We start from the raw sequence: 26,071 nt of genomic DNA, 5'->3' as shown, positions 1-26,071 counted from the left end.
TCGGGCCCATTCTTTTCAAGTCCCTCCATGATCTCAGCCCTCCCCATCTCTGTTATCTCCTCCATCCCTACAACCCTCTGAAATATCTGTGCTCCCCTCATTCTGGAGTATCCCTGATTTTAATCGCTCCACCATTGGCGGCCGTGTCTTCAGCTGCTTGTGTCCCAAGTTCAGGAATTCCCTCCCTAAACCTCTCCGATTCCCTCCCTCACTTTCCTCCTTTCAGACTCTCCTTAAAATCTGCCTCTTTATCCGAGCTTTGTTTCACCTGACCTAATATCTCCTTATGTGGCTCAGTGTCAGATTTGGTTTGATAATCGCGCCTGTGAAGCTCCCTGGGAAGTTTTACTACATTAAAGGCGCTATATAAATGCAGATTGTTTTTGTTGTGGTGTTTGAGTTATTTTCTGGGACGCCGCTATTGTTAAGCAATCAAACACTTTCTTGTTGCGTCCAGTGAGAGCTACAGGAAGGCTGTTCACTATAAACGGCCATGCAAGGCTTTGTTCAATGTTTAAATATACAGAGGAGTGGAGACATGGTCACTCAGAGCTGAACAGAAACCCGTCTCTTTAAATACAGATACAGGGAAGAGGCTGAAATGAAATCTGTCCCTTTTAACCTGCACAAAAGCAGGAGGCTCAGATTCAGAGGCTGCAAGAGTCCATTCAGCCCATCATGTCCCTGCCATCTCTTTGAAAGGACTCTCTGATTCAGCCAACTGCTCTGCTCTTTTCCCACAGCCCTGCAAATTCTTCCCTTTCAAAAGCATTTACCCTTTGGAAAGATACTATTGAATCTGCTTTCAGGCAGATCAGAACAACTTGCTGCATCAAAAAATAAAGTCTCATCTCCCCCTCTGGCTCCTTTGCCAATTACCTTAGAGGGACTCACTTTCTGTTGAAGAGCCTGCCAACCCCTCTCATCCACTTTCCCTAAAGTACAGAAATCTAATCCTGAAAAATTCAGAAAAATCAAATATTTTTACTGATAAAAGTTTGTAATGAAACAGAACATGGTTAAAAAAACAGAAAATTACTTGAGGATCAAAGACAACCAGAGTAAAAGGATGTGCACAATGTTCTGGACCCAAATGGTTTCTCTTTAATTCATCTGTCCCCTGTTCGCTGCCCGCTTTGTGGAAGACCTCCGCTCAGTCCACAAGAAAGACCCTGACCTTCCAGTTGCTGCCGTTATAATTCACCACCTTGCTCTCATGCTCACATTTCTGTCCTCGGCCTGCTGCAATGTTCCCGAGAAGCCCAACACAAGCTGGACGAACAGCACCTCATCCTCCGATGAGGCACCTTACAGCCTCCTGGACTCAACATTGAGTTCAACAATTTCAGACCATCAACTCAGTTCTCTGTTTTGATTTTTTTTTTTGCCAAGTGCCAATCTGCATCTTGTTTTCATGTTTTTTCTTTCAGACAGAGCTGTTCTTTATTCTGCCATTAACACTTACTCTGGACCAATGCTTTGTTTCTTTACTACATTACCTCTCCCTTTGCCTTTTGTTCCATGACATTTTTGTTATCTAATCTTGCCCGCCCTCTAACCAATCCCTGACTTTCCCTTTTGTTCTACCGGACCCTCCCCCCTTTCTCAACAGCATCAAACCCATCACATTTTGCCATCTCTGAAATTCTGAGGAAGAGTCATATTGGACTCGAAACGTTAACTCTGTTTCTCTCACCAAAAATGCTGCCAGACCTGTTGAGTTTGTCCTGCACACTCTGTATTTATCTTAGATCTCCCTGAAGTGGTAAGCAAAAACGACTTATTATCCAGAATAAAATAAATGTATTTTCATCAGCTTTTGTGGATCATTTCAGTGGAAATGTGCACTCCCAGGCTCAAAGAGCATCAGCCACTGGAAGCAAAGTCGTGAGACCGGCCAGTCCAGCAGAAAGAAACCCTCCGACCCTCCCACTTCACCAAGTGTCAGAATGAACATGGTTCAGTCCTGGATGTGATTAACAGCAGCAATAACAGCAGAATCCAACCCCTGGAATCACTTGTGAACTTGGTGTCGCTGCAGGTGGGATGACTGAGTGAATCCCTTCCCACACTCAGAGCAGGTGAATGGCCTCTCCCCGGTGTGAATACGCTTGTGTTTTCGGAGATCAGATGAATGACTGAATCGCCTCCCACACTCAGAACAGAAGAATGGTCTCTCCCCAGTGTGAACTCGCTTGTGTGTCTGCAGGTGGGATGAATGAGTGAATCCTTTCCCACACTCAGAGCAGGTGAACGGTCTCTCCCCAGTGTGAACTCTCTGGTGTCCCTGCAGGTGGGATAACTGTATGAAGCCCTTGCCACACTCAGAGCAGGTGAACGGCCTCTCCCCGGTGTGAACTCGCTTGTGTGTTTGCAGATTGGATGAATCAGTGAATCCCTTCCCACACTCAGAGCAGGTGAACGGCCTCTCGCCGGTGTGAACTCGCTGGTGTGATTCCAAGGACGATAACCGACTGAATCCCTTCGTACAAACGGAGCAGATGAACGGCCTCTCCCCATTGTGACTGCGCCAATGAATTTCCAGGTGAGAAGGGTATTTGAATCCCTTCCCACAGTCCCCACATTTCCATGGTTTCTCCATGGTGTGGGTGTCTGTGAATCTCTCCAGGTTCAGTGATCAGTTGAAGCCTTGTCCTCACACAGAACACATGCACGGTCTCTCCGCACTGTGAATGGTGTGGTATTTTTTTCAGGCTGTGTAACTGGTTAAACCTTTTTTCAGTCAGTTCACTGGAAGTGCTCTCACTGGGCATGTGTGTTGGTACTTTTCCAGTCACACTGATATTTAAAATCTCTTGAAGCAAACAGAAAAGTCAAATATTTCTCTTTCCAGGTTCAAAGGCCAGTGATAGTTAAGTCCCATGAATCGAGTGACTGCGTCAGATCTTGATGTGATGTTTGGTTTGAGATTTCTGTCTGCAAATCCTTCCCTACTAATATCCTGTAAAAGGAGATCACAAACGTCATCACGGCCAGTCCAGGATAGAAATTCAGAACAGACAATTCTAGTTCTTATGGTGCCTATCGTTCTGCAAAAACTGTAAATCCCCATCCCACACACTCCCTCTCAATTCTCACTCTGCAGTATCTTATAAACACCCAATAGTACTGCATTAAAATGTGTGCAATACACAGTACTCCATTACATGATTAGAGATACATGGAGCTATGAGGGAAAAATCTATTTCGACAGCCAGTGATGATGCCCTGGAACTCACTGCCTTTCAGGGTGGTGGAAGCGGAGAGAGACATTGATTTCAGAATGAAATTGAAGGGAATAAACTTGCAGGGGAACAGGGATATCGAGGGAGAATGGGACTGACTGGATTGCTCGACAGAGATTTGGCACCTACTCGAGCTGCTAAGTGGACTCCTTCTGTGTCATAATGACTCTATGACTGGCAATATATAACATAGTTGCGGTACTATATAACAAGACTAGAAATAATAATAAACACACATTATTACAGAACCATTGATAATATAGCTAATATGTATCATATAACAACACTAGATATATCCCACTCCAGCATGATGCCACCACCAAACACATCTTCCCTTCACCCCCTCCCCCTGGCGGCATTCCACAGGGATCGTTCCCTCCTTGACACCCTGGTCCACTCCTCCATCACCCCCTCCACCTCAACCCCCTCCCACGGCACCTTCACATGCAACCGCAGAAGGTGCAACACCTGCCCCTTTACTTCCCCTCTCCTCACTGCCCAAGAGCCCAAATACTCCTTTCAAGTGAAGCAGCATTTCACGTGCACTTCCCTCAATTTAATCTACTGCATTCATTGCTCCCAATGCGGTTTCTTCTACATTGGAGAGACCAAACGCAGACTGGGTGACCGCTTTGCAGAACACCTTTGGTCTGTCTGCAAGCATTACCCAGACCTCCCTGTCGCTTGCCATTTCAACACACCACCCTGCTCTCATGTCCACATGTCCATCCTTGGCCTGCTGCATTGTTCCAGTGAAGCTCAAAGCAAACTGGAGGAGCAGCACCTCATCTTCCGACTAGGTACTTTACAGCCTTCCAGACTGAATATTAAGTTCAACAATTTTAGATCATGAACTCTCTCCTCCATCCCCACCCCCTTTCCGATTCCCACCCTTTTTTTTATTCCCAATAATTTATATAGATTTTTCTTTTCCCACCTACTTCCATTATTTTTAAATGTATTTCCATCCATTGCTTTATCTCTACCTTTTAGCCTTTTTTGATTCCTTCACCCCACCCCACCCCACCCCCACTAGGGCTATCTGTACCTTGCTTGTCCTGCTTTCTACCCTTAATTAGCACATTCCTTTAGATAATATCACCACCTTCAACAACTCTTTGTCCTTTTGTCTGTGACATCTTTTGGTTATCTCCAACTATCACTGGCCCTCTATCCAGCTCTACCTGTCCCACCCTCCCCCCACCCTTAAACCAGCTTATATTTCACCTCTCTTCTATTTTTACTTAGTTCTTAGTTGAAGGGTCATTCGGACTCGAAACGTTAACTGTGTTCGTCTCTGCAGATGCTGCCAGATCTGCTGAGTTTTTCCAGGTATTTTTGTTTTCGTTCTAGATATATCTTTGTCCAATATTAATTCACTGTCCCCTGAAATGTGGGCATTCTGCTGGGGAAACCACCCCTTTAATTGCGAACATGAGGAAAGAGACCATCCTTTTAGCCAGACAAATAAATGTGTCAAGCTGAGGGAGCAAAGGATGCCAATGTCTTTAAGAGAGAGAGAGAGAGACCTGGGCCAACCTTTCCAGAGTCTGCACCCTCCCTGGATTCACTTCCTTTCCCTTCAGTTCCTGCAAGTCAACAATTTGCTTCCAGAATGAGAAAAGAAATGGAAAGGGGGAGAAAAGAAAGTGTTTTACTCACAGATATTGGACACAGGAGGAACTTTTAGTCTGTGTGAAGCTCAATCTTCATTCACACAAAGCCCGCGCTCTGAATGGCTGGAGGACAATGAGTCCTTCCGGTCCTACAACTCTCCCCATTGGTCAATCTCCCACCTGAAGTCAATGGTACAACGGAAGCCTTCGTTGGCGCGGGAGACCCTTTGACCCCATGATGAATGGTGCGGTTAGCCAATGGGAAACGCCATTTTCTGCCCATGCGCAGCTTCCCCTCTCCCTCGGACATGCGCAGTCCCGGGCCGCCTGCCCGGGCTGTGAATAGAGCGGTTTCTCCAGCGCGGGGGGATTGTGGGAGCTGCGGCTGCCATTACTCATCTGGAGCCCAGCTCCAAACTCCTGGGACTGGGTTGGAAAGTGGGAGTGGGGGCGGGGGGGGGGGGGGGGGGGGGGGGGGGGGGCGCAGCGACCTCACCCTGACACAAAGTACATGTAGGTAGTCACTGGATTTGATTGTCATGCTCCCTTAGCAAAACAGTTTGTTAACTTCAAGTGTAAAGACTTAGACACCTGGGTAATATATTGGGAAGGGTATTGGTGAGTGCGAAACTGAACCCAAGAGTCAGCACCTTCAGGGGAGGAGAATTGGGGAAAAAGAAGGACGAAGATAGTTGGGTGAATTAGTGTTTCAATCAATGGGGAGGAGGGCTTGCATTGGGGGAGTGGCAGGTATTTATAATTTGAAGGGGGAGAAATATGTTTTCTGATAATTAGTATTGTTACTTCTGAATTTCTATCCTGTATTGACAGTGATGACATGATAACGTCAATCCTGTTGCACCCATTCATAATCTTGAAGTCCTTTATCAGGTCAACCCTCAGCCTTGGCTTCCCCAGCCTGTAACTTAAACACTCTTGGTTATGGTATGATCCTTGTCAATCTTTCTTGCACCTTCTTGATGACCTCTGTCATTTTAAAAGGGGCGTATCATTAAAATTTAGGCTCAGTTTAATTTGGTTGCAGGCATCTAATTTCTCGATTCCAAATTGGCCCGCTAAGATACTTTAGTTCAAAGGAGACTTAAGCATCAGGCAAGAACAGACTCTGAAGCAGCAAATAATTTTAATATTTATTTAAAAGAAAAAGGTTTACTTATGAATTACATGAGCGACTTTCCCCACCTCAATTGGGCGACCACCCAGGTATGAATGTGAACCGTCCTCAGGTTTCTAAACCAACAGTAATTTCCCACAATCCTGCCCTAGAGCTCCCTCAGTACCTCCGCGAATAGAGTCAAACTCACAAGCCAAATATGGTTCTTGAAACCCACTTTTAACGCCTGAATTAATATGAACTCATCTCAAATCAGGCCTGTTGTCATTAGACAATTAATCATCGTTGTCACTGGGTTAGTTTTATTGGATTCAATCCTTTCCGTACATTGTTCCATGGAGCAGAACAATTGGGCTGTTCAGGATCTTTCTTTTAATCTGAGTTTAGACAATGTTACGGAGCGAGATTGGAGGATTGCGCAGTTAATTCTAGCCCCACATCTTCACTGGTCCTAGTTCAAATGTTTAATTCATCCACAAAACAGGTCAACTGTTACCATTTGATACTGTTATTCCCAGCCAAAAAAAACTCTAACCAGGCTTCTTTCAGTTAATACAAAAGATTGAATTATTATAAAACAACCTACTTTTTAAAGACAAGTGAATGAACTGGTTAACATTCAACTTGTAGTTTAGAAGGGCAACGATTTTCCCCTTTTTGAAAAAAAATATATTCGAACCCCCATACAGATATACACACACACACACAAAACAGGACAAAGCAAACACAGTACCCTGGAGAGGCTGGAGTATGAGAAAGTTTCTTTTAAAAGGATAACATTTGAAGAGATCACAATACTGTTGAACTAACAGAATTCTGGTCACAAAAGTTCCTTCAGACGGATTTTTTGGTTAGGTTGTCCTTGATGACTCTTATTTGTCACAACTCTGCAGACCTTAGAAAAACAGACAAATTATCCTCAGATAAAAGCAAAATACTGCGGATGCTGGAAATCTAGAACAAAAACAAAAATACCTGGAAAAACTCAGCAGGTCTGACAGCATCTGCGGAGAGGGATACGGTTGACATTTCGAGTCTGAATGACCCTTCATCAGAACTAAGAAATATAGAAATGAGATGAAATATAAGCTGGTGGAGGGGGGGTGGGACAGGTAGAGCTTGATGGGGGGCCAGTGATAGGTGGAGGCTAAAAAGAGACTGCCAAAGATGTCATAGACAAAAGGACAAAGGGGTGTTGACGGTGGTGATATTATCTAAAGAATGTGCTAATGGGGACATTAAGGGTAGCAAGCAGAACAAGCTAGTGGCAGATGGCTCTAGTGGGGGTGGGGTGGGGGGAAGGGATCAAAATGGGCTAAAAGGTGGAGATGAAACAATAGATTGAAATAAATTTGAATAAATGTTTTCTTTTCCCATCTATTTTTAAATTTATTTCGATCCATTGTTTCATCCCTGCCATTTAGCTCATTTCTATCCCTTCTCCCCACCCCACCCCCACTAGGCCCATCTGCCACTAGCTTGCCCTGCTTGCTACCCCTAATGTCCCCATTAGCACATCCTTTAGATAATATCACCACTGTCAACAACCCTTTGTCTTTCTGTCTATGACATCTTTGGCAGTCTCTCCTTGGCCTCCACCTATCACTGGCCCCCTACTGAGCTCTACCTGTCCCACCCCCCCCCTAACTTATATTTCATTTCATTTCTATATTTATTAGTTCTGATGAAGGGTCATTCAGATTCAAAACTACAACTGTATCCCTCTCCACAGATGCTGTCAGACCTGCTGAGTTTTTCCAGATGTTTTTGTTTTTGTTGAGACAAATTATCCTGATGGGACATTTTTGAGGCAGGTTTAAGACAAGGGTGGGGCAAAGAGAGGGAAAGACAGAATATTTTTTGCAGCCTGATTCTAAGGCACACACACACACTCAGACTGAGGGTTCTAAAGGACTAAGATGTTCAAAGAATACTTCTCTTAGACCAGGTATTTTTAACCAATCAGCAAGAGTCTTTAGCCTGGCAACATTGGTTCTTTGTTAATTTAGATAGACAAAGTATCTCTTCCCTCTCCAGATGTTCCTGATGGACATCTCAATTCACCCGTGGTTCATTGAAGAATGGCACTTTCTCAGCCCTGAATTAATATGGCAGATTTTAAAAATAACTCAGGAGGGAGAATGTCCAAAATTCAATGTTCTTCAAACTGTCCAAAAACCGGTTCCTCACGACAAGATCATGAATGGTTTACATCGAGTAAATAAAGAGAAACTGTTTCCACTGACCAGAGGACACAGATGGAAGGTGATTGACATAAAAGCCAGAGGGAAATGAGGAAGATAAATCTTTGCACAGTGAGGTGTTGTGATCTGGAATGCACTACCTGAAAGGCTGGTGGAAGCAGATTCAACAAAGGGAATTCGATAAATCCTGGAAGGGGACTAGTTTGCAGGGCTCATGGGGAAAGGGCAGGATAGTGAGGCTAATTGAGTGGCTCTGTCAAAGAGCCAGCACAGACATGATGGACCAAATGGCCTCCTTCTGTGCTGTGAGACTCTGTAATTACAGATAAATAAATGTGTGTCTGTAATATGTACAGTGACGTCAATAATATCTGGAATTCTCTTTGTGATGTTTCAGAATTTTATCCCTTTCCCTTCAGTTTAGTTTCAGACAAAGAGAACAAAAGCAAATCATTTTCAGTACATTGAGCAGCCCCGATGTCTATTCTCGGCCAGCATTACACAGGGGGACAAGGGCTGGATTCTCAGACCAGCAAGTCAAGGCCCCCTCTTTGAATGGCCAAATCCCACAATGGACTCGGTGGCCTCTGAAGGGAAGCAGCCTCGGTCCACACTGGGAGTTTAGCTGGCTCATGCTCCTGATGTACATGGCATTGGTGAGACCACATCTGGTCACCTTATATCAAAAAGGGTAAATACTTAACAAAAACAGAATTACCTGGAAAAACTCAGCAGGTCTGGCAGCATCGGCGGAGAAGAAAAGAGTTGACGTTTCGAGTCCTCATGACCCTTCGACAGAACTTGAGTTCGAGTCCAAGAAAGAGTTGAAATATAAGCTGGTTTAAGGTGTGTGTGTGGGGGGGCGGAGAGATATAGAGAGAAAGAGAGAGGTGGAGGAGGGGGGGGGTGTGGTTGTAGGGACAAACAAGCAGTGATAGAAGCAGATCATCAAAAGATGTCAACGACAATAGTACAATAGAACACATAGATGTTAAAGTTAAAGTTGGTGATATTATCTAAACGAATGTGCTAATTAAGAATGGATGGTAGGGCACTCAAGGTATAGCTCTAGTGGGGTTTTTTTTTAAATAATGGAAATAGGTGGGAAAAGGAATACTTTAAGTATTCTATACTATACTATAACTATACTAAAAGTAAATACTTTACAAGCTGTTCAGAGGAGGTTCACTCGACTGATACCTGGGATGGGTGGGTTATCTGAGGAGGTAAGGTTGGACAGTCTGGGCCTGTATCCACTGGAGTTTAGAAGAATGGGAGGTGATCTTATTGAAATCTCCAAGATCCTGAGGGGACTTGACAGGGTGGATGCTGAAAGGAAGTTTCCCCTGTGGGAAAGACCAGAACTAGGGGACATTGTTTAAAAATAAGAGTCTCCCATCTAAGATGGAGATGAGAAGAATTGTTTTCTCTCAGAGGGTTGTGAGTCTTTGGAACTCTCTCCTTCCCAGATAGCGGTGGATCCAGGGTGAATGAATATTTTTTAGGCAGAGATAGATATATTCTTGACTAACAAGGGAGTCAAAGGCTATAGGGGAGAGGCGGAATGCGGAGTTAAGGCCACAATCAGATCAGCCATGATCTTAATGAATGGAGCAGCAGGCTCAAGGGGCCAAATGGCCTATTCCTGCTCCCAATTCATATGCTCATATGGATGATCTGCCTGTAAGGATAGGAGCTTGTCGATTTAAAAAGAAACTTGCATTTATACAGCTCCTTTCACTAACTCAGGGCATCTCAATGCGTTTCACTGACAATGAAACACTTTCTCAAGTGTAGTTACTGTAGGAAACGTGGCAGCTAATTTGTGCACAGCAAGATCCCACAGACAGCAATGCGATGATGACCAGATCATCTGTTTTTACTGAGGTTCATTGAGGGATAAATATCGGGCCCCAGGACACCGGGGGTGAACTCCTCCCCCTCTTGCTCTCCTTCCAATTGTGGCTATTCAGTCTTGTACATTCACCTGAGAGGGCAGACGGGGCCCTCAGGTTAATGTCTCACTCGAAAGATGGTCCCTCCGACAGCTTAGCTCTCCCTCAGTACTGGCACCAGGAGTGTGGGCCCTGGATTATGGGGGCTCGAGTCTCTGGAGTGGGGATTCGAACCCCCCACCTCCTGACTCAGAGGCGAGAGTGCTACCCACCATCATGCCATGTTGAATAGAATCAGCTAGCTGGTGTTCTAGAATCATGGAATGGTTCCAACACTGAAGGAGGCCATTCAGCCCATTGTGTCTGTGCCAGCTCTCTGCAAGAGCAACTCACCCAGAGCCACTCACCCGCCTTTTCCCCATAACCCTGCCAATTTCTGCTCTTCAGATAATGATCCAATTCGCTGCTGAAAACCATGAATGAATCTGCCTCCAAGTCCCTTCATCCCTGCTGCCATTCTCATAAATCTCCTCTGCACCCTCAGAATTTCACATCTTTCTTAAGGTGTGGGGACCAGGTATAGGGTTCCATTCGAGAGTGATAGAATTGAAAAGCAGGGAGGTTATGTTCAACTGGTTTTGAACCACGGTTAGACTACACTGGGAGTACTGTCAACATTTGTGATCCTCATTTACAAAAAGGAAATAGAGGCACTGGAGAAGGGGCAACAAAGATTCACAAGAATAATACCAGAACTGAGAGCATTTAATCCTCAGGAAAGGCTGGGGCTGCTTTTCTCTAGAAAAGAGAAGACTGAAGGGTCTTTAAGATGATGAAGGGGTTCAATAATCTAATAGGGATTTCATGAGGAACCTCTTTACCCAGCGAGTGGTGAGAATGTCGGACTCGCTACCACAGCGAGTGGTTGAGGTGAATAGCATGAATACATTTAAGGGGAAGCTGGATACATACATGAGGTAGAAAGGAATAGAAGAATATGCTGATGGGCGGAGATGAAGAGGGGTGGGTGGAGGCTCATGTGAAGCATAAATACTGACATCGACCAATTGCACTGACTGGCCTGGCCCTGTGCTGTGGACTCAATGGAACAGAGACAAATGTATTTATTTTAGATCTAACAGCAGTGGTAGGAAAAACACTATTTACTGTCTTTCATCAGCTGTTGTGGATCATTCCAGTGGAAATGTGCACTCCCTGTAAGGATCCTGATAGGGACTGTCAATGTTTCAAGAGAAATCGGAATCCAGTAATGAACTGAAAGAACTACACCATAAGAATCTACGCCTGACACAAACTTTAATGTAGATTAAAAAAAAGAAACTAAGCACAACTAATCTAACACTATTTTGTGTAATTACTTCAGTTGTAAAGTCCATTTTACATTTCAGTTCCACCCAAGAGTTCCCTATGAGATCCTGAAGGTTCATTTACCTTTCCTGGGATGAACCTAAAAATATGCCACAGTACTGTGGAATTCAATTTGATTTCTCCTCAGTCTTCCAGCTACCCTTTGAGGTCCAAGGATCCCTTGGCATCTTTCCATGAGCTTTTGGCTAATTGACCCTCCAAACTTTCTTTAAGGTCTCACGACTGTGAGTTCCTCTCTTCAAGCTTGAGCCTCACTGCCTTCTGGCCCTGACTTTGGACAGTCTGACTGCTTTTCCCAGCCTGCGCCCACAGCTTCTTCACTCCTCTTTCCAAGCTAAATGGTCAAGCTGACTGCTTTCTGCTACACCACGGGAATGTGGAGCTTGAAACACAAACAGATCAGCCATGACCATATTGAAAGGCGAAGCAGGCTCGAGGAGCTGGGTGGCCAACTTCTGCTCCGATCTCGTACGCCTGGAAGACTTTCACTGGGAGGGTCACTGTAGTTTTCCTCCTCTAGCTCCAAGCTAGGCAGATCTTTCAGCTTCTTTTCCCCTCAACAACTCCAAATTAGCTGCAAACTACGCAACCAATTTTGCAACTGCTTTCTGTGAGAAACACCCAGATAAATTCAACAAGAGTCTGATGTGGGCAAATATGGAATCGTTCATTTTGGCAGGAAGAATAAAAAAGCTTATTATCTAAAAGGTGAAAGATTGCAGAGATCTGAGATTCAGAGGGATCTGGGTGTCCTAATGCATGAATCACAAAAGGTTAGTCTGCAGGTACAACAGGTCATAGGAAAGCTAATAGAATGTTATTATTTATTGTGAGGGGAATTGAATACAAAATTAGGGAGGTTATGCTTCAGTTGTACAGGGTATTGGTGAGACCACATCTGGAGTATTGTGTGCAGTATTAGTCTCCTTATTTAAAGAAAGATGTAAATGCGTTAGCAGTTCAGTGAAGGTTTATTGGGCTAATACCAGGAATGGGCAGGTTGTCTTATGGGTGAAGGCTGGACAGGTTAGGCTTGTATCCACTGGAATTTAGAAGAATAAGAGGCGACGTGCTTGAAACCTTTAAGATCCTGAGGGGTCTCGACGGAGTGGATATGGAGAGGATGTTTCCTCTTGTGGGAGAATCAAGTACTAGTGTTCACAGTTTAAAAATAAAGGGTCGCTCAATTAAGACAGAGATGAGGAGAAATGTTTTCTCTCAGAGAGTCGAGAGTCTTTGGAACTCTCTTCCTCGAAAGGTGGTGGAAGCAGAGTCTTTCAATATTTTTAAGGCACAGCTAGATAGATTCTTGATTAACAAGGGGGTGAAAGGTTATCGGGGATAGGCAGGAGCATGACATTGAGGTTACATTCAGGTCAGCCATGATATTATTTAATAGTGGAGCAGGCTCGAGAGGCCGAGTGGCCTACTCCTGCTTCTAATTTGTATGTTCGTATATGTTCATAAGATCCTTCTAAACCCCACAGTCCATCTCCATGGCAACGTGGCATTCTTTGGAACGTTCCAAACAGAAATGAAAGGTAACTACCTTTTACCTTAAAAACACCCTTTGCTTCAGTGATCCATACAAAATTTGAAACTACATTCTGTTAACAAAGCTCAAAATACATCAGCAGCTTGGAAACAAAGTCGTGAGACCGGCCAGTCCAACAGAAAGAAATCCTCTGACCCTCCCACTTCACCAACTGTCAGAATGAACATGGTTCAGTCATAGATGTGATTAGCAGCAGCAATAACAGCAGAATCCAACCCCTGTAAATCACTTGTGAACTCGCTGGTGGGATGACTGAGTGAATCCCTTCCCTCACTCAGAGCAGGTGCCGGTCTCTTCCAGTTGTGAACTCGCTGGTGCCTCACCAGGGTGGATGAATCAGTGAATCCCTTCCCACAATCAGAACAGATGAACCGTCTCTCCCCAGTGTGAACTCGCTGGTGTGTCAGCAGGGTGGATGAATTACTGAATCCCTTCCCACACTTGAAGCAGGTAAAAGGCCTCTCCCCGGTGTGAATTCGCTGGTGGGCCAGCAAGGCAGATGAAACAATGAATCTCTTCCCACACACAGAGCAGATGAATGGCCTCTCCCCACTGTGAACTCGCTTGTGTTTCTGCAGGTCAGATGAATTACTGAATCCCTTCCCACACTCGGAGCAGGTGAACGGCCTCTCCCCGGTGTGAACTCGCTGGTGTGTCTGCAGCTGGGTTGAATTGCTGAATCCTTTCCCGCACTCGGAGCAGATGAACGGCCTCTCCCCAGTGTGAACTCGCTGGTGTCTCAGCAGATTGGATGAATTACTGAATCCTTTCCCACACTGAGAACAGGTGAATGGCTTCTCTCCAGAATGAACTCGCTGATGTGACTGCAGGTGGGATAACTGAGTGAAACCCTTCCCACAATCAGGGCAGGTGAACCGCCTTTCTCTGCTGTGAATTCGCTGGTGCATCAGCAGGTTGGATGAATCACTGAATCCCTTCCCACACTTGAAGCAGGTAAACGGCCTCTCCCCTGTGTGAACTCGCTGGTGTGTCATCATGTGGGATGAACTACTGAATCCCTTTCCACACAGAGAGCAGGTGAACGGCCTCTCCCCACTGTGAACTCGCTGGTGTGTCAACAGCGAGGATGAATGAGTGAATCCTTTACCACACACGGAGCAGTTGAACGGCTTCTCCCCGCTGTGACTACGTCGATGAATCTCCAGCTCAGATGGGGATTTGAATCCCATCCTACAGTCCCCACATTTCCAAGGTTTCTCCATGGTGCGGTTGGCCATCTATCATTGCAGGTTCAATAATCAGTTGAAGACTCATCCACGCACAGAACACATCTACGGTCTCTCCCGGTTGTGAACGGTGTGATGTTTTTTCAGTCTGTGTAACTGGTTGAAGCTCTTTCCAGTCAATGAACTGGAATGCTCTCACTCGGGTGTGTGTGTCTCGATACTGTTATGGTCACGCAGATGTTTAAAATCTCTTCAAACAGATAAAACAGACAAACATTTCTCCTTCTAGATTCAAAGACCAGTGATATTCAGGAACCATGAATCAAATGACTCTGTCAGGTCTGAAAGTGATGTTTGGTTTGAGATTTCTGTCTGCAAATTTTCCCCTTCAAATACACTGTAAAAGGAGTTGGCAAAAGTCATCACTGTCAGTACAGGATAGATATCCAGAACAGACAATTCTAGTTTCTATGGAACATTCTTTCCTCTCTCATTCCCCCAAAGCTGTAAATCTCTGTCCCACACACTCTCCCTCCATTCTCACCCTGCTGTACCTAATATACACCCAATAGTACTGCGCTAAAAATATGTGTAATACACAGTGCTCTATTACATGATTGGAGATACATGGGGCTGTGAGAGAGAGCTTCATTTTGGCAGCAAGTGGTGCTGTCCTGGAACTCGCTGCCTATGGGGTTGGTGGAACTGGAGATGGTCAATGATTTCAAAATGAAATTGGATGATCACTTGAAGGAAATAAACTTGCAGGGAAACTGGGATATCGAGGGGGAATGGGAGTAACTGGATTGCTCTGCAGAGAGTCGGCGTGGCCTTGAGTTGCCAAATGGACTCCTTCTATGCCAACTCTCTGCTTTCTGTTAGCCAGCCAATCTTCTATTCATGCCAATTTGTTATCCTATACCGGGAGCTTTTATGTTCTGCAATAAACTTTGATGTGGCACTTTATCAAATGCCCTCTGGAAATCCAGATATAGTACATCCACTGGTTTCCCTGTATCCACAGCACATGTTACTTCCTCAAAGAACTCCAGTAAGTTGGTTAAACATGATTTCTTTTCACAAAACCCTCTGCCTGACCTTGAGCTTATCCAAGTGCCCTGCTATGACTTCTTTAATAAAAGCTTCTAACATTTTCACTATGATCTATATTAAGCTAAATGGCCCATAGTTTCCCATTTTCTGTCTCCCTCCCTTTTTGAATAATGGAGCTACATTTCCTATCTTCCAATCTAATGAGACCTTCCCCGAATCTAGAGAGTTTAAGAAAATTAAAACCAATGCAAAAACAATCTCACTAAACACTTCTTTTAAGACCCGAAGATGAAGTCCATCAGGACCTGGGCTCTTGTCAGCCCGCAGCTCCGACAATTTACTCAGTAACAATTGTAATTGCCCTGACTTCCTTCTCCACTTCCATTTACTGGTTTGTAGCTGCTTCTGGGATGTTACTTGTATCCTCTATAGTAAAAACTGATGTAAAATACCTGTTCAATTCATCTGCCATCACCTTGTTTTCCATTATCAATTCTCCAGACTTAATTTCCATAGGAATAACGCTCATTTTGTGAACTCTTTCTTTTTAAAATATTTACTAATAAAAAACTCGTGCTTTCTGTTTTTATATTTTTGGCCAGCATTCCCTCATGCTCTCATTTTTCCCTCCTTATTGGTCTTTTAGTGTCAATGTCTTCAAGAGAGGGAGAAAGTCCTGGGCCAACCTTTCCAGAGTCTGCACCCTCCCTGGATTCACTTTCTTTCCCTTCAGTTCCTGAAAGTCAACAATTTGCCCCCAGAATGAGAAAAGAAATGGAAAAGGGGAGAAAAGAAAGTGTTTTACTTACAGATGTTGCACACAGGAGGAACTTTTAGTCTGTGTGAAACTCAATCTTCATTCACACAAAGCCCGCGCTCTGATTGGCTGGAGGACAAGAGTCCTTCCGGTCTTCCAACTTTTCCCATTGGCCAATCTGCAGCATGCAGATAATGGGTCACCGGAAGCCTTCCTGGGCCCGGGATACCCTTTGACCGTATGCTGAGCTGAGCGCTTGGCCAATGGGAAACGTCATTGTTCGCACATGCGCAGCTTCCACTCTGCCCTGGACATGCGCAGTCCCGGGCCGCCCGCCCGCGCGACGGTTCGAGCGGTTTCGCCAGCGCGGGGGATTGTGGGAGCTACAGCTGCCATTACGCAGCCGGGGCCCAGTCTCCAAACTTCTGGGACTGGGATGGAAAGTGGGGGTGGGGGGCGCAGTGATCCTACCCTGACAAAAAGTGCATGTGGGTCGTCACTGGATTTGATTGTTAGCAAAACAGTTTGTTAACTTCAAGTGTAAAGATTTAGACTGAAATAAAAAGAGAAATACTGGAGACACTCAGCAGATCTGGAATCATGTGTGGAGAGAGAAACAGGGTTAATATTTCGAGAATATGAATCTTTCTGTAAAGATGTAGACACCTCAGTGACATATTAAGGAGATCAACAACTAACCGAGGAGGTATTGCGGAGCAGTGGATAGTGTACCAGCTTCTCAGCCAAAAGCTCCTGGTTTAAATCCCACTCCAGGACTTGATGACCAAGGACAGTGTCTTCATGATGCAGCCAAACAGGTTTAGTATCAAGTTATAAAACCTTTCAACACGCACCCATGAAAGGCATAGAGGTTCCTGGTTCTGCGATATGATGTAAAGAAATCAAAATCTCGACCATTAATATCCATGGCTTTTTTTTCATTCATTCATGGGATGTGGGCTTCACTGGCAGGGCCAGCATGTATTGCCCATCCCTAGTTGCTCTTGAAAAGGTGGTGGTGAGCTGCCTTCTTGAACTTCTGCAGTCCATATTCCGTAGGTACACTCACAGTGCTGTTAGGAAGGGAGTTCCAGGATTTTGACCCAGCGAGAGTGAATGAACAGCGATATATTTCCAAGTCCGGATGGTGAGTGACTTGGAGGGGAACTTCCAGGTGGTGGTGTTCGCATATATCTGCTGCCCTTGTCCTTCAAATGGTAGTGGTCATGGGTTAGGAAGGACTGTAACTTGCGTGTAACATTGTGTTTTGCCACAGCAATTCACACTCCTTGGGGGCGAGTAGGCTCAGTTGCCTGGAAGGTGTGTGGATCAGATTGGTGACAACAGCACAGGGATTGATCCTCGTTCCGGCTGAGGTGGGTTCATGATCTGCCTCCTTACCCTACCCGTGGTGCAGGTCATGACGCTATGGGTCAGGATCGAGGCGAAGAGAAGGGATTCAGTCCCTCATTGAGCTTTATTACATCCTGTGAACTCCCAGTGGAGTGAGGTCATTCACCTGCTCCATATGTGGGATTGGAATCACTCAGTCAGCCAACCTGCTGGCCCAGCAGTGAGTTCAGGCTGGCAAGAAGCTGTTTAAATGCTCCAAGTATGGGAAGGGATTCACAAGGTCATCACACTTGCTGAGATACAACCATGTTCACATGTAGTTACAGGATTGGATTCTGCTGTTATTGCTGTTACTAATCACATCCAGGACTGAACCATGTTCGTTCTGACAGTTGGGGTTTGTTTCTGCTGATGTTAATAATCCCTGTAACTGGGCTGGAGTTTAATATACTGGGTAAATGTCAAATAAATCAGCTTTGTTTTGGGCACACAGTTTGTCAAGTCCTTGATGAAAAAAGGTAGGTTTTAAGCAGAGTTTTAATGGAGGAGACAGAAGTGGAGGGGTTAAGGGTGGGAATTCTAGAGTTTAGGAACCTGACAGCTGAAGACTGAAAGAGTGTCAGCCCTGGATTATGGGGGACTCGAGTCTCTGGAGTGGGGACTTGATTCCACGACCTTCAGACTCAGATATGAGACTATGAGGCTGATTGAGTCCTGGTGTTCAGGGAAGTGATGTGAAATCTCAGTTGCCTCATTCTTCCTCTGTCCTTTGTCCTATTCCAGGGTCAGCAGATCAGCTGAGAAACTGGGCAACAATTAAAAGAGGAAACAAGAAAGTTAAGAAAATAAATGTCTTCACCCAGTGGTGAGAATGTGGAACTTGCTCCCACACAGATGGTTGAGACGACAAGTATAGATCCATTTATCATAATTTGAATATGTCCAGGAAGAAGAAAGATGAGGCTTATGTTTGGCACAGCAGCTCATAAATACTCAGCTGCTCAAATCCTAGACAGAAACTTGAAACAACTGCCACATCTGGTTTGCAATTTGTGTTTTGCTTTTGAGATGCGTGCCTTGAATTCAGTGGTATAAAACTAAATTAAACATTGTCACGAAGAGATAATAATGTATATAATGTTATTGGAAATTATGTTAAATTGGACTTGTGGTAGGGTCTGTGTCTGTGGGTGTGTCTGTACGTGCATCTTAATTGGATTGAAGCCAGCTAGTTTAGGTGCTGTGATACGTAGTAGTTTTGAGACGTTAAACAGTGAGAAAGTTAAGGTAAAGAGTACGTTTGCATTTTGTTGAATAAACCATTCAAAGATTGGGAGTGAAATCTTGCACCTAGCTAGAAGACACCAAGCAATATGTTTATATTGCTAATAAAATTGGGACTATGAAAGAGTATTAATTGTTAGAGGAGGTGGCGTTCAAAGGGCCTGGTGATACAATGAGAATTTTCATTCAAAGCTGAGGCTCGGTATATATAGAAGATTTCCTGTGTGGAAGTCAGAGACATGGAAGATCTAAGCCTGTAAGCCTGCCATTGTGTCTGCAAAGGAACAAATTGAAAGGAACTTCATTTTGAATTCGTAAGATGAAAAATGCTTTGCCTGATGCCTGTTTAAGTCTATTGGTTATTGTTGCCTTAGTGGAGATTAATTTGGGAATTTGTTAAAAAGTTATGATCGTAGTAATTTGTAGCCATGTGCAGTGTTTAATTTGTTGTAAATTAATAAATATTTAATTTAGTTTGATATAAAAACCTCTCGACTTGGTGGTCTTATTCCTCAATTTAGAGCTGCAACTCAAAACATACCAATTGGAAATATAGGTTATGGCAGTTGTTTAAAGTTTCGCTCGGGAATTTTAAATAACTCAGCCTTCACCAACTGCTGTGTCATACCAACATTTATTAATAAAATAAGTAACCTTAAGGACAAACATAGGTCTACAAATTACTACTATGATAACTCCAAGCTCCCCGAATTAATCAGACACCCAGTTACACCCCTGTGAAGGCAACAGTTGAAACAAAATGGATTTTAACAGACCGAGGCAAGGCACACGATGCCCTGGTCAGGGATATTCACACTGAATTCTCTTAGCTTTGGTTCTTATAGACAGCAGCTTGGTACATAGATGCTGGAGGCTTTTCACACTTATTAGATCTTAGAATTCCTTCCCCTTACACATAACCTCATTTCCTTTATACATATTTCTCCCTTTCTAATGTAAATCCCATTGTCCCAAAATGTCCTTGGACCTTTCCTTCCTAATAATAAATTCTTTCTTGGTACCAAAGGGGTTTGCATACACACAAGCCCTGAAATGAAGGGGTTTGTGTACACAGAATGTGAACTAAAGGGATTTACATACACACAGTCCCTGAAATAAAAGGGTTTGTGTACACACAGACCCTGAACTAAAGGGGATAGTGTACCCACCGACCCTGAGCTAAAGTGGATTGTGAACACACAGACCCAGAACTAAAGGGGTTTACATACACACATAGCCTGAACTAAAGGGGTTTGTGTACACAGGCAATGGACTAAAAGGGCTTATGTCCTCTTCAACACTGAACTGAAGGGGTTTCTGTACAGACAAACCATGAATTAAAGAGGATTGAGTACACACAGACCCTGAACTAAAGGGGTTTAGGCCCTGAAAAAAGGGGTATGAGTACACACAGTTGCTGAGCTGCAGGGGTATTGATACGCACAGATCCTGAGCAATATAGGTCCAAATCGGGAGTGTCACACAGTGGGAAATTTCAACTGATGCCGTTCCCATGTGTCTGCTGCCCTTGTCATTCGAGCTGGTAGAGGTTGTATTTGGAAGGTTCTGTTGAAAGGTGCCTGGCAAGATGCTGCAGTGTATTTTGTAGATGGTACACACTGCAACCACAGTATGTCAGCGGTGGAGGGATTGAATGTTCAAGGTGATAGATGGGGTGCTGATCAAGTGGGCAGATTGTCCGGGATGAAGTAGACTCTCCAATTTGATAAAGACTGGCTGAAAAATAATAATAGTTTGGGAAAGCACTGGTATCAGTGAATTTAAAAAAATTCAGTCAATTTGCAAAATATTTGCTCTTGAAAGATGTATTGGAACGAATCACATGAGATGTTTGTAGTTGAATTGAATGCCTTGGCTCCTCACTTGGACACCCGACTGACAAGAGGCAGTGATTGGACAATGGCTGGAAACAATGAGCTGAAATGTTCTTCTGTGAGTGAAACTGTTTCTCTTTAACCCGGAATGGACTATGTCAAAGTTAAAGGCAATACCAGGTTCAATTACATTGAATGTACAGCACAGAAACAGGCCATTCAGCCCAACCAATCCATGCCAGGGTTTATACTTCACGTGAGCCTCCTCCCATGCTTTCTCATCTCACTCTATCAATGAATCCTTCTGTTCATTTCTCCCCCATGTGTTTATCCAGCTTCCCCTTAAATGTATCTGTGTTATTCACCTCCACCGCTACTTGTGGTAGCGAGTTCCACATTCTCACCACTATCTGGTAAAGAAGTTTCTCCTGAATTCCTGATTAAATTTACCATGGCCTCTAGTGTTCCTCTTCCTCCTACAAATGGAAACATTTTCTGTGGTTATTAAAACCTTTCAGAATTTTAAACACCTCCATTAGTCCTCAGCCTTGTCTTTCGAAGGGAGAAGTGACCCAGCCTATTCATCATCTCAGATGGGTTAAACCTCTCAGCGTAAAAATCTGAAGACAAAAATGCTTTGTTCACACCTGAGCTCAGCACAGTGAGAGCAGGGACAGAGTCACAAGGGAGACAGGACAGGAAATTCACTGAGAATGGCTGGGCTGGGCTGTGGGAATGAGATGCTTGATCAGACTCTTTATCATAGGGGTCTTGAAGTTGGGGGCAGTGGGGAGTTCAAGTGGCAGTCTTCAGTAACAGAACAACCTGTATTTATATAGCACCTTTAATGTAATAACATGTCCCAAGTTTTTCACAGGAACATTTTGAAACAGAAATTGACAAAAGATTTGATCAATTTGTTCAAGATTATGATTATGTCATAGAACAACCTACAATCGTTAATGGGATGTTGGTGGCTCATCCCAAATTGTCCTTGTTCAGAGAGCATTTAAGAGTCAACCAGGCTGCTGTGGGTTTGGAGTCACGTGTCGGCCAGATTTCCTTATCTCGAGGGCATTAGTGAAACAAATCAAATGGGTTTTTGCAACTATCAGCAATGGTTTTATGGTCGTCATCAGAACTTTAAATCCTGGTTTTTGTTGAATTCAAATTTCAACACCTGCCATGGTGTGATTCTAACCTGGATCCCCAGAGTATTACCCGGTGTCTCTGCAATATTAGTCCAATGGCAATGCCACTATGCCTCTCAAACTATATACCTCTGTGCCCCAGACATTCCCTACCAACTATTGATTGTAACACTAATTCATCCGACTACTCTCTTCCTCCTCCTTCCCCAATTCCCCTCTCCTGAAGGTGGTGACTCTCGGTTTCAGTTTCACACTCACTTATTGCCCTCCCCAATATGTCCCACAGGTGTCTAAATCTTTACACCTGAGGTTAACAAACTGTTTTGCAAAGGGGGCGTCACAATCAAATTCAGTGACTTGTACTTTGTGTCAGGGCGAGGTCACTACGCCCCCCACCCCCACTTTCCCTCCCAGTCCCAAGCGTTTGGAGACTGGGCTCCGGTTGAGTAATGACGGCCGTAGCTCCCACAATGCCCCGCGCTGTGGAAACCGTTCTATCCCGGGAATGCGCACGTCCGAGGGAGGGGAAGCTGCGCATGTGCGGTGAATAGCGTTTCCCATTGGCCAGCCGCTCAATTCGTCATGAGAGTCAGAGGTTCTCCTTCGCCCCATTGTCTTCATGCTGAATGATTAGCTAATGGAAAGAGTTGGAGGACCGGACGGACTCTGGTCCTCCAGCCAATCAGAGCGCGGGCTTTGTGTGAATGAAGGTTGAGCTTCACAGACTAAAACTTCCTCCTGTGTCCAACATCTGTGAGTAAAACACTTTCTTTTCTCCCTCTTTCCATTTCTTTCCTCATTCTTGGGGGAAATTGTTGACTTGCAGGAACTGAAAGGAAAGGAAGTGAATCCAGGGAGGGTGCAGACTCTGGAAAGGTTGGCCCAGGTCTCTCTCTCTCTCTCTCTTAAAGCCATTGATATTTGATATCCTTTGCTCCCTCAGCTTGACACATTTATTTGTCTGGCTAAAAGGATGATCTCTTTCCCAATGTTCACAATTAAAGGGGTGGTTTCTCCCAGGAGATGGCTGACATTTAAAGGGACAATAAATTAATAAAAGGACAGAGATATGTCCTGTGTCGTTATATGGTACATACTAGATATATTATCATTCTGTAACAATGTACATTATATTATTTATAATCTTGTAATATAGTACTGTAGCTACGTTATATATTTCCTGTCACAGAGTCATTACAGCTTAGAAGGAGTCCATTTGGCAACTTGAGTCCATGTCAATTCTCTGTGCAGCAATTCAGTCAGTCCCATTCCCCCTCTATCCCCATTCCCCTGCAAGTTTATTCCCTTCAAGTACCTGTCCAATTTCAATTTGAAATCATTGATCACCTCTGCTACCTCCACCCGCCCACAGTGAGTTCCAGGTCATGACTAGTCGCTTCCGAAACAAAGTTCATCCTCAATTCTCCCTCCATATTTACAGCCTGCATCAACATTTTCATGTCTGTGTCCACGACATGAAGCAGTGACCATGGATCTGTTGACCAGCATTGATCGCTCCTTCTGGAGAATTGGGAGGGTGTATATTCGGTACAGCTGAGTGAGAATGGAGAGGATGTCTCTGGAATGGACTTTGGGGGAATAGAAAGGAAGAAATGATACTCTGTAACTAGACTTCTCTGTTCTGAATTTCTAAACTGTACTGACATTGATGATATTTGTAAACTCCTTTTACAGGATACTAGAAGGGGAGGAATTGTAGACACAAATCACAAACCAAATTGCATGTCAAATCTGACAGAGTCACTTGATTTACCGGGACCTGAATATCATTGGCTTTTCAATGTGGAAGGAGAAATGTTTCCCTGTTCTGCCTGCTTCAAAAGGTACAAAAGACCCATGTGACTGGGACAGCAGCAAGACACACACATACCCGAGTGAGAGTGTTCCAATGCACTGACTGTGGAAATAGGTTTAACCAGTTATAGTTGAAAAAACATCACACCTTTCACAGTGAGGAGAGACATCATATATGTTCTGTGTGAGGACAAGGGTTCAACTGATCGTCGGACCTGGGAAGACACAAGGGCATCCACATCATGGAGAAACCATGGGAATGTGGGGACTGTGGGAAGGGATTCAAAACCCCATCTAAGCTGGAGATTCATCGATGCAGTCACACTGGAGAGAGGCCATTCACCTGCTTTGTGTGTGAGAAGGGATTCAGAGATTTATACACCCTGCGGTCACACAAGCGAGTTCACTCTGGGGAGAGGCCATTTACCTGCTGTGTGTGTGGGAAGCGATTCACTCAGTTATCCATCCTTCGGAGACACCATGTCACTCACACCAATGAGAGACCCTTTCAATGCTCTGACTGTGGCAGTGGCTTTAAAAGTGCTGCAGTTCTGAGGGTCCACCAGCGCATTCACACTGAGGAAAGACCATTCAGCTGTTCTCGCTGTGCGATGAGATTCAGCACATCATCCAATCTGGGGACACATCAGCGAGTTCACACCGGGGAGAAGCCGTTCACCAGCTCCATGTGTGGGCAGGGATGTACTCGATTATTCCACCTGCTGCAACATCAGCGAGTTCATACTGGAGAGAAGCCATTCACCTTCTCTGAGTGCCAGAAGGTGTTCGGTGATTCATCTGACCTCCTCACAAACCAACAAAATCACATTGGGGAGAAGCCGTTCACCTGCTCCATGTGTGGGAAGGGATTCACTCAGTCACCACACCTGCTGAGACACCAGCGAGTTCACAAGTGATTCCAGGGGTTGGATTCTGCTATTATTGCTGCTGTTAATCACATCCAGGACTGAACCATGTTCATTCTGACACTTGGTGAAGTGGGAGGATCAGAGGGTTTCTTTCTGCTGGACTGGCTGGTCTCATGACTTTGCTTCCAGTGGGCTGATGCTTTTTGAGCCTGGGAGTGCACATTTCCACTGAAATGATCCACAAAAGCTGATGAAGGACATTTATTTTATCCTGGGTAGTAAATGCTGATTGTCCAGCTTGTGTTGGGCTTCTCGGGAACATTGTAGCAGGCTGAGGACAGAAATGTGAGCATGAGAGCAAGGTGGTGAATTATAATGGCAGCAACTGGAAGGTCAGGGTCATGCTTGTGGACTGAGCGGAGGTGTTCCACAAAGAGGGCAGGAAACAGGGGACAGATGAATTAAAGAGAAACCATTTGGGTTCAGAACATTGTGCACATCCTTTTACTCTGGTTGGCTTTGATCCTCAAGTAATTTTCTGTTTTTTTAACCATGTTCTGTTTCATTAATAAACTTTTATCAGTAAAAATATTTGATTTTTCTGGACTTTTCATGATTAGATTTCTGCACTTTAGGGAAAGTGGGTGAGAGGGGTTGGCAGGCTCTTTAACAGAAAGTGAGTCCCTCTAAGGTGATTGGCAAAGGAGCCAGAGGGGGAGATGAGATTTTATTTTTGACACAACGATGTTAGAAAATGGGGGTCAGGGAGTCAATTAACCCTTTACCCCCTTTCCCAAACTCTGAAATGATTCACAGCGATGACCCTTATTGGTGACAATGGTTAGATTTTATTCAGTATAAATAAGACCTGACACATGCTTATGTCTGAGCAGTAGTATCAGAGTGCAGCAGCATTACCATTACACTCTGGGTAGAAGTACCATCTCCACGTAAATGCTCCCTGGTCTGCCCCAGATGCCATGGCACCAGTCAATGCAATATGTAAAACCTCTACAAATCTCTGTGCTCGGGGAATCCCTTCTGATACTTTTTTACATCACAAAGTCTACGGAGACTGATTTAACCCAATCATTGCCGAGCTAACATTTGAACGGACCAATTACAAAACCTGTCATTGAACCATCTGTACCCGCCCAAGCCATGTCAAACTCTCAAACAATTGGCTTCCCACGCTCCGTCCCCGGTACAGGGAGTCAGCATTCCCATGCCAAGCAGTGAAAATATGGTGGCCTTGACACCCAAGTGTCGTCTAGGATTCAAGGCACTCTTGATTTCTCTGTCCTCTGGGAGGAGTGCCCTGCAGTCAGCATCGCAGTGAAGCAGTCTGGGAAGAGTGTCCTGCAGTCAGCATCACGGTGAAGCAGTCTGGGAGGAGTGTCCTGCAGTCAGCATCACAGTGAAGCAGCCTGGGAGGAGGGTCCTGCAGTCAGTTCTTGGTGAAAATAGCTAGAGTGACATCACAAGGCAGCGTGAGAGAGCGGCAGCGGAGAGAGCGTCAGAACCAGCGCGAGTGCAGGGAAGCTTCAAAAAGTGACGTCAGCACAAAGGTGAGAGCTGATTGGTGAGCAGTAATTGTTTTTCTCCAGTTTTTCACAGATTAAGCTAAGGAAGAATTCACAGAATCAAACAGTGCAGAAGAGGCCCTTCAGCCCATCGAGTCTGCACCGACACGTAAGAAACACCTGACCTACCTACCTAATCTCATTT

General features: G+C 44.6%; 4 protein-coding genes across 4 annotated transcripts in view; 1 reads left to right on the top strand and 3 right to left on the bottom strand.

Moving 5' to 3' along the window:
• The window catches only part of LOC121273594 (zinc finger protein 585A-like), a 58,053-nt gene extending 53,057 nt beyond the window's left edge, over positions 1-4,996 (bottom strand). Inside the window, exon 1 of the mRNA XM_041180749.1 lies at positions 4,908-4,996. The gene's annotated coding sequence lies outside the window, so the exon portion shown is untranslated. The remainder of the gene's footprint in view (positions 1-4,907) is intronic.
• Positions 1-26,071, bottom strand: part of LOC121273703 (zinc finger protein 229-like) — a 1,112,939-nt gene that overhangs the window by 663,939 nt on the left and 422,929 nt on the right. The gene's annotated exons all lie outside the window — the stretch shown is intronic.
• Positions 12,940-16,160, bottom strand: LOC121273691 (zinc finger protein 239-like). The gene is made up of 2 exons (XM_041180846.1): positions 16,089-16,160; positions 12,940-14,623 (listed from the first exon to the last, which is right to left on the bottom strand). Exon 2 carries the CDS (start codon positions 14,275-14,277, stop codon positions 13,210-13,212), a length of 1,068 nt encoding a protein of 355 aa, XP_041036780.1. The 5' UTR covers positions 14,278-14,623; positions 16,089-16,160; the 3' UTR covers positions 12,940-13,209.
• LOC121273711 (oocyte zinc finger protein XlCOF6-like) lies at positions 22,278-24,410 on the top strand. The gene is made up of 2 exons (XM_041180874.1): positions 22,278-22,412; positions 23,355-24,410. Exon 2 carries the CDS (start codon positions 23,717-23,719, stop codon positions 24,389-24,391), a length of 675 nt encoding a protein of 224 aa, XP_041036808.1. The 5' UTR covers positions 22,278-22,412; positions 23,355-23,716; the 3' UTR covers positions 24,392-24,410.

The sequence above is a fragment of the Carcharodon carcharias genome, assembly GCF_017639515.1.
Source record: "Carcharodon carcharias isolate sCarCar2 chromosome 27 unlocalized genomic scaffold, sCarCar2.pri SUPER_27_unloc_1, whole genome shotgun sequence".
Taxonomy (NCBI): domain Eukaryota; kingdom Metazoa; phylum Chordata; class Chondrichthyes; order Lamniformes; family Lamnidae; genus Carcharodon; species Carcharodon carcharias.
The sequence above is the reverse complement of the archived record's forward strand: the minus strand, read 5'-3'. Positions and strand labels throughout refer to the sequence as shown.

Excerpts from the sequence above, each read along its gene's own strand:
- LOC121273691 (XM_041180846.1), bottom strand. The coding sequence starts at position 14,277 with ATGGCCAACCGCACCATGGAGAAACCTTGGAAATGTGGGGACTGTAGG.
- LOC121273711 (XM_041180874.1), top strand. The coding sequence starts at position 23,717 with ATGGAGAAACCATGGGAATGTGGGGACTGTGGGAAGGGATTCAAAACC.